Consider the following 7,739-nt stretch of genomic DNA (forward strand, 5'->3'; position numbering starts at 1 on the left):
TGGCAAGTGGAGAATCAGCAAGTCTGTGTTCTACTCCTATTCCAACATTCTATTCTCTCCTGTATTCTACTYCTGTTTCAAAAAACTTATTCTCTTTGAAACTGTCTGTTTCAAAGTTCAGCTTCCACCACTGCTCCTGCAGAGAGCTCCTGCAGACATAATTTTTAACAAAGCAGCATCCCCTTATTTGCTTTTTGTGTAGGAGCTGATCCACCAGATATGCTCATGGAACACCTTCATGAATCCATGCAGGGGGGACAGGCAATGGAACCCTTATTTTATTGTTGCCATAAGACACAAGTAGGGGGTAAGTGCCAGGTCCTGTTGATCCTGAGATGGTGAGGCACATGGCCAAGACAGAGCATCAGTCAAATTTTCATTAAGGAAAGGCTCTTGTTGCCTTTGATGCAAGGTGGCACCAAAGAGAGGTTTGTAGAATGTCAGTTTTGGAAGTTGATGTTTGAGTCCTCCCTCAGAGGCCTGAGTCCTTTGAATCTATAGCTAAAGTCTTGATTCACTCTAGTACTGCATATTTTGTATATACATATTCATTGCAATAATAACACAGCTTCTTTGCTATGCCCTTTCCCATGCAAGAAACAAGGCCAGAGCCTCAAGAACACTGACCTCATCTATGGATCCTTTACAAGGATCAAGACTTATCAGAGCAAGAATAATTTTGAGGCCATGCAGTGCGCTGGAAGTTTGCACAGATGTTCAGTACCTGTTGGTCAGAACGCCAGCATAAAAACCTACAGGTTTTTTTTTTTTTCTTCAGTTATTGATTAAGTCTYAAGAAAGTGATACATTTTAACCACAATTTTGTTGCTAAGCTTCCCAATGTGGAGTGTATTGAGAAGTCAAGACAGGCCATATCTACACTTTTTAAAAAAGAGATGTTAAAGTCTTTTCTAACTCAAAACTTTCAAAGGTTTAGACAGTTAAAAGGTATCACTTTCAAAGGTTTAGACAGTTAAAAGTCTATTTACTGATCCTTTCAAGTCTATGTCAAATATGTATTTCAAGTCCAACAGAACCAAGTCCTAAAATGTCCCAAATACTCTAGTAATAGACTCGCCTCGCCTCAGTGCTTTACAGCTAATTTCTACAAGAACATGTGAGCATGTGAACAATATCCTAAATACTGACGAACTCCAGGTTCCAGTTAAAAGTTCACAGACCTGAACATTATCCTTTTAAATTCAGTGTGTCTGTTCAGACATCAGCTCTGGAAACCACTTGTTATAACTGTGACATGATCAATGGCATCAGCTGAATCACTGTCCCACATGGTGTGGTCACAGATCAAAGCCCTTCTAAAGTACAAAGTGGTGAAGGGATGTTATGCCCATTCCAGTAGTGATCCAGTTCTCCTTCTACCTGATTTTTCTGTAACTAGCAAAAACTTACTTTTCATAATTATTTGGCCCTCAGYGTCATTGCAATTTTTCCTGTTCTCCAGTGGAATTCAGTGTTCAATAAGTAGTTTTCCATATTTGCTAACACCAGGAATATACACTGTTTGTACTTCAGACACCTGCATCTCACTGGGATTTATCCCTATCTRTTTAAGGGACATTACTACATCAAATGCTCTACATAAGCAATCCATCACATCCTATTCTTTCATAAGTTATGTCCATTTGGGAATCACAGAGTAATGTCTTTTGGATGAGAATCTGAAGACAAAGTTCAGGACACTTTTTACAATTTTTGTCCAGTCTTAGCAGAGGTCTTTGAATTCGAAGAGTCCAATGATTCTGAAGTGTCAGCACTGATCATGTGTGAGGAAGACAGCATCGCTTCTCCAGTGAAAGTGCAGATCTCTCTTTCTCATCTCCCCAGACTTTTAGGGATTGTAGTRATTCATGCTCCAGAGTGGTATAGAGTTGTAAACAGCATGCCACTCACCCTAAAAACCTTTGCTAGTACTGCTACACAAGAAACTTTCCTTAACACCACTTTGCAGCCACTGCATTCRTTGTAAAATTGTTGATTTTGCTTCTGTATTTTGCTTTATTTTGTCTGTGGTTCTAGCTAGCCCTGTTGTTTTGTAAGCTCTGCATGCCCTGTCACTTCTCCAGGTCACCCACAAGTAAAGAAAGGTGAAAGTGCACTCAACCGCCCCAAAAGCTCTCCTTCTCTTAAGAAACTTCCACCTGATTCTTTATTTTTTTCCCACCTTTCTCTCTAAACATTAACAAGCTCATTCTTTATCAGGCTGAATAATGACTTTCACCTTGCAACCTTAAGCTCTACCTGAGAAATTGTGCTTGGAAATACTGTAAAGACCAAGTGCATTATGCCTGACTCTTCATCCATATCCTCTCTGACGCAACTCCCACAAAGGCATTCATCAGCTTTGTTAGCCAGGCCTTCCCTCTCACAAGAGACGCCCATCCCCTGCCTGGGAATGAGTTCTGTGGCTAATTTAGCAGAACGTGACCTTTCAGAGGAGGCTGGAAGGCCAGTGGAGTGTGTAAGTATGGAAATGGAGGAAAAATGCCCATGCTGAAAGAGTGGAAAATTAGGAGAGACCTGTGTAGAACCTTTGGATGAGGTCTGTTACATTGCACATTGGGATGGAAACCCAGTCTGGCATAAAATGTTCATTGCACTACCTAGTAATATGTCAGACAACCCAAGGATTTTTGCTCCATGTGACCTGTGAACCATCATAGGAATAGTCAGAAAAATTGGTTGTGAAGAGAATTACATTTATTTCAAGTGGAAAAGAACTATTTCTCTACTACTTACTTCTCTATCTTTTTAAAAGAAAATATATAAGAAATAATCATACCCATTCTCATTTAAACTGTATTGTAATATTAGGAAACAAAATTTCTGATAATGGACTAAAATAAAACCACAATTACTTCATATATGCAGAGAAGGGGCTTATGCTTCTGATACAATTGGGAAGTCACGTCCTAGCTTCAGAGTTTCCAATGCTGTCAGTTTTAGTGTTCAGAAGGAGAAAATGTCATTTATACCAAGAAGGTGCAYGAACAGAGAGACTGGAAGCTCCAGCTCCTTCCTGCTTTTCAGGATTTTCAGTARTGTGTTTTTCTCACAAATAAAATGTCCCCAACTGTGTGATGCCTGCATTTCCAGCCCTGTGGGAGGCTGTCCCCAGGCCCAGCTGAGGTGCTGCTGGAGGTTGGGTGACACAAGTGACCGGCTGTGCCCTCCAGGAATGACCACCGGTGACCTCCCTGCCACCTTTCCTGCCCAGCACGGTTGTTATGTCAACACCCATCCCCACCCCACCCAGCCTCCCTCACCCCTGCCAGGATGCGGTTGCCATGCCAACAGTCTCTTGGTGGCATCGCCCCGAGGAGGAAAAGGCTGCAGGGGTTGCCATGGAAACCGTCCTGTCCTGAAGCAGCAGCAGAGCTGGTCTCTCCCCACCTTTCTGTCCCCAGAATGTTCAGCCGTGAGGCTGAGACACCCCCTGGACATGTCCTGCTCTGTCCCACATTCCAGYGGCCGCAGCTGCTCCCACTCACCCACAGCAGCCCGAGAAGCTGTGCAGGGGTGGCCGGATGGGACAATCTGCACTGTCACAGCGCTGTCACAGCGCTCATCTGGGGACACAGACAGTCCTCGCACAGAGCAATGGGAGGGACTCAGCTTCCCAGGGAACAGTGGAAATGGGGGGTCATGGACTGGGGGGTGAGGGAAGTGCTCAGTGCATGACTGTGGGAAGATGTAGTGAGGGACACACATCTACTGTCAGCAGATGCTCCGACCAGGCTTGTATCATATAGCAACAACAACCAAAACCACATTTTCATCTAGAAATGCTTCCTGCATTACATCACTCTCTTAAAATTGAACAAAGCTCTAGAAGGTGTGATTTTCCTTTTTTTTTTTTTTTCCAGATAAGTTTGTTGCAGGAAGAAAGTGTCTGAACCAATTCTGTAGAAGGGCTGTAGTAAGAAAATGTGTCAAAAATKATTTATAAATCCAAATATTTCCACAGAACATTAAAATACACAGGAGTGCTTTTAGCACAGGTATTTGAACAGAAGAAAAATCAAAGGTCTTGACTGCAACAAAAGGAAGCCCAGTTAATGAAACCTTGCTTATCCTTAGAATATCTGAGAAAAGTTATTTGCTTTAAAGGATCTCTGCTCTGTCATAGGAAACCTCTAGGGATTTGGGGAAATAGTGTAATTGAGAAACTTGCAGATATAGTCTGAAGAGTCAGAATGCTGACATTGCAGTAAAAAACACCCCCTAGTTTCAGGATCACAGGACACTCACACACACTCAGGATTTGGCTGCTTAGTTAGTAAGTGATACAGTAAATATTAAATAAGAAGTGTTTGCATACAAGGTTCTATTAGTGTTTAGAATACAGGATTGTCAAGAGTTTGTGCATACTCTGGGACTGCGAATACTGGCTTTGACACTAACTCTGATAAATATACAATGAATTCATCTCAACAGAGTTCCTGCTGCTGGATCATCAAAGGGGCAGAGATGGACTCTCATCAGGGAGGGGCACTCTTAACTATTGTTCTACCTCTGCTGTGTTTGTCTAAGAGAAGCATGTAACTGCAGATGACCTCACATTATCAAGGGGGTAACTTATGAAAATGCCCAGATCAAGAGATTTTGTGTGTATCTGCTAATAAAGATAAAATCTGCTAAAAATAGAAAATTCTACCTTACTGTCTTTGAAAGAACTCTTGTTGWTCTCTAACTGGTATTACAGCACAATTAATTGTCTAAAACATGCTTAAAGAAAAGGAGAAATCATCCTCTAATCTCATTCTAAAGGACATTATTTCATTTGTAATTGGATGGATTTCAATCATATTTMTCATTAGGACTGAGCAGTTTCAAATTTATCATCTCAAAGCTAACCTTTGTGTTTTGCTCTCCTCTGTGCTCACCATGAGGCACACAAAATTAGCTCACAGTATGGCATAAAAGATCATCATTCTTTTTCACTAGACTTTGAAMTTTATCTCTGGGGAAATGGGAATTTGTTTATGTAGAAACCTCAAATCATGATATTCTCTGTATTATGGAATATATGTCTTTATCCAGTAGTTGCTTAATGTAAGAATATACAGTTATTTCTGGAAATCACTCATCTACACCTGCCTAGGAAGATGCTGCTCAGTTCCACGTACATTTTCCTAACTCACTTTCAGAACTTGCCTTTTCTTTTGGACTTTGCAATGCCTGTAACAGAGAGTTCTTCATTGTAATTAAGTGCTGTATGAAAAACTGTTTAGTTTGTTTTCATCTGACAATTTTCCCCTTGTTCCAAAGTAAAATATTGTCAATWAAAAAAAAAAAATCCTTACCACCCTTTTAACCAGTCATATTTTTTACAGGTTTTAATTAAGGACTTCTGTGGTAGACTTGCATACATGTAATTTTCTGAAGTAATAAGATGGATATGCCTTCTTCCAAGAAAATATTTTCTTCTGGCAAAGCACCTCATGAAAATAGCACTGGTCCTACCATTAACTCTGCTAGGAATACAAGAAGATTTGCAATCAAAGTACATTGATTTCAGTCCATGGGCCTTTCCTGAAGAACTTCCAACCTAAAAGTGGGTTTGGAAAAAGCARTCTGGCAGGGACACTAATTGAGGTACATATGTCTTCAAATGGGTCTCTTTATTTAGCTGATTCAAATTTCTTCACTTGGTGTCACTGACACAGTAGAAGACAGCTTTTAGGAGGGGAGAGACCAGTGAGGTGAAGTGGYGTACTCTGTGTAAAACAGCACAGAACAGTGGAACTGAAGATGGAGAAGAACCCAAACATGCTTCAGTTAATACTTCCTAATTCTTATCTACTTAGAAAAAGTGAGTTTGCTACAAATTGTATCAGAGTAAGGAATCAAGGACAAATTCTTCYGTGAGTAGCTTGAAAGCAAGCAAACTACTGGAGTACTAAGTGATGTAAAGAACAAAAATGAACAGGCAATTCTTCTCTGAAACTTCCACAGGAACATTCATATTGACAAAAAGACTGTTAATTTAGGTACAACAGAGAGTATGAATTCCTATCCAGAAGCAAGAGAATGTTAATCTGTAGCCATTTATAAGTGCAATATGAAATTACCTCATTTCAAAGGAATTTCAAAATGCAAATGTTCAAAATGCAGTCATTATTAATATGAAATTCCCCATTATTTAAAACCACWTWTTTTTTTTTTAAATAATGCCCTGAGGCTATCACATATTAATTTAATTCAAAAGTATAATTCTGGATTCTATGAGTCTGGTTGAACACTTGTTGCTATCTGTGTGAATATTAGTGATTGCAAAGCTTGAATAGCATATATAGATAAATCATATATATATGAGATAAATATTTTAGAACTTTTGTCTTGATTTTTCTGAAGGCCTGTGTTTCTCTGCCTAAGGCATTAGTGTGCTATATACTGTTTCAAACACAGATATTCTGCTCCTTCTACAAAATAGATAGAAAACAGACATTAATAAAAGAGACCTCTGACTAGGGTTTCATTCCCCTGAAATTTTYATGTGGGAAAACCATCATTGCTGCCACCCTGCACCTAGTTAGATYTACTTTGCAGATCAAACAGAATGGAATTTGCAAGTATACATATTTACATGCAGGGGACAGCAGATAACATCGTAAACTCATTAGAATTAATATAATAGGAGTGGAAACATGACACAACCCTGTACAGGAGACCTGTCTAGATCTCCAGCAGAGCCCCAGTTAAATGCTCTGTTACATTTCTTTCCTAATCCACATGTGGGAAGCACAGCAAACATATTTCTACTCAGCAAACATTAGGTCAATTGTGAAAAATGAAGTTCACCAATAYGGAGTGAGGAGCTGTTTTATACAAGAAGGACCAATGAGCTGCTCTTGTGCAACAACAGCATATGGACAGCAATGGGAATGAGACAGAATATTGAGAAATCAAAAATGAGAGCAGTTTGAACAAAGGGATGAATAATGAGTGGAGTTAAAWGGTACAGAGGGAGGGCTTACAGGCAGCAGAACTGCATCACCTACCTGAAATACTTTTGCCAAATTGTCAAAAAGGGCTTGACCAGCGCTGACTTTATGCTTGACTCCCCTGACTGTGCCATTTTTGCTGAGGATGTTGACTCTCTTTGTACCAAACCCCTTCTCTTTATTGGCTCTGACTAAAATGAGCAAGTCATCCTGCTCGTTCTCATTTTCATCACACTCCGACCCCACGTATCCGTTGTGCTGCCCATCCACTTCGCTCAGCCGGCTGGTCTGGTCGGTCTCGGAGCTGCTGGCGTACTCRGAGTCCAGCGAGTCGGTGGCCTCGCCATCGGCATAAACCTCCTTCAGCACCCGCCCGCTGTGCGAGGACGCCACGCGGAACCGAACCTTCCTGGACAGCCGCTCGCTGTCCGCCTTCACCTCGCYTTTGAACATCGCCTCTTCCATTGACAGGAGCAGTTTGCATTGTTCCAGCGTGGTGCCCATCGCATTTGCCAGTTTGTCACACTTWACAACAATATCAGCGCTGTTTTCTGCTGACAGGGGTTCTCATATTAAACTAAAGAGGGTTCCCAAGAAGCCACTGCCGTCCTGCAGTTAATAATGGATGCATTTGTGCTATGGTTACCTTTAAACTAAAACCTGTAAAGTGATCCCATTAATTAAATATTAAAAAGACATTGTGTACTTTTTAGCACTAAGGAAGAAAGCAAGAAAGGGGGAAATTATATTCATTGATTAAAATAAAAATTCAAA

The 7,739-nt window shown here is 40.6% G+C and overlaps 1 protein-coding gene across 1 annotated transcript in view; it reads right to left on the minus strand.

Moving 5' to 3' along the window:
- The window catches only part of GRXCR1 (glutaredoxin and cysteine rich domain containing 1), a 34,945-nt gene extending 27,527 nt beyond the window's left edge, over positions 1-7,418 (minus strand). Inside the window, exon 1 of the mRNA XM_057371807.1 lies at positions 7,023-7,418. Within this exon, the coding sequence (XP_057227790.1) occupies positions 7,023-7,418 (396 nt within the window). The remainder of the gene's footprint in view (positions 1-7,022) is intronic.
- Between the last annotated feature and the right edge of the window lie 321 nt (positions 7,419-7,739).

The sequence above is a fragment of the Malurus melanocephalus genome, unplaced genomic scaffold (genome assembly GCF_030028575.1).
Source record: "Malurus melanocephalus ecotype Western Australia unplaced genomic scaffold, MMel_1.1 scaffold_157, whole genome shotgun sequence".
NCBI lineage: Eukaryota > Metazoa > Chordata > Aves > Passeriformes > Maluridae > Malurus > Malurus melanocephalus.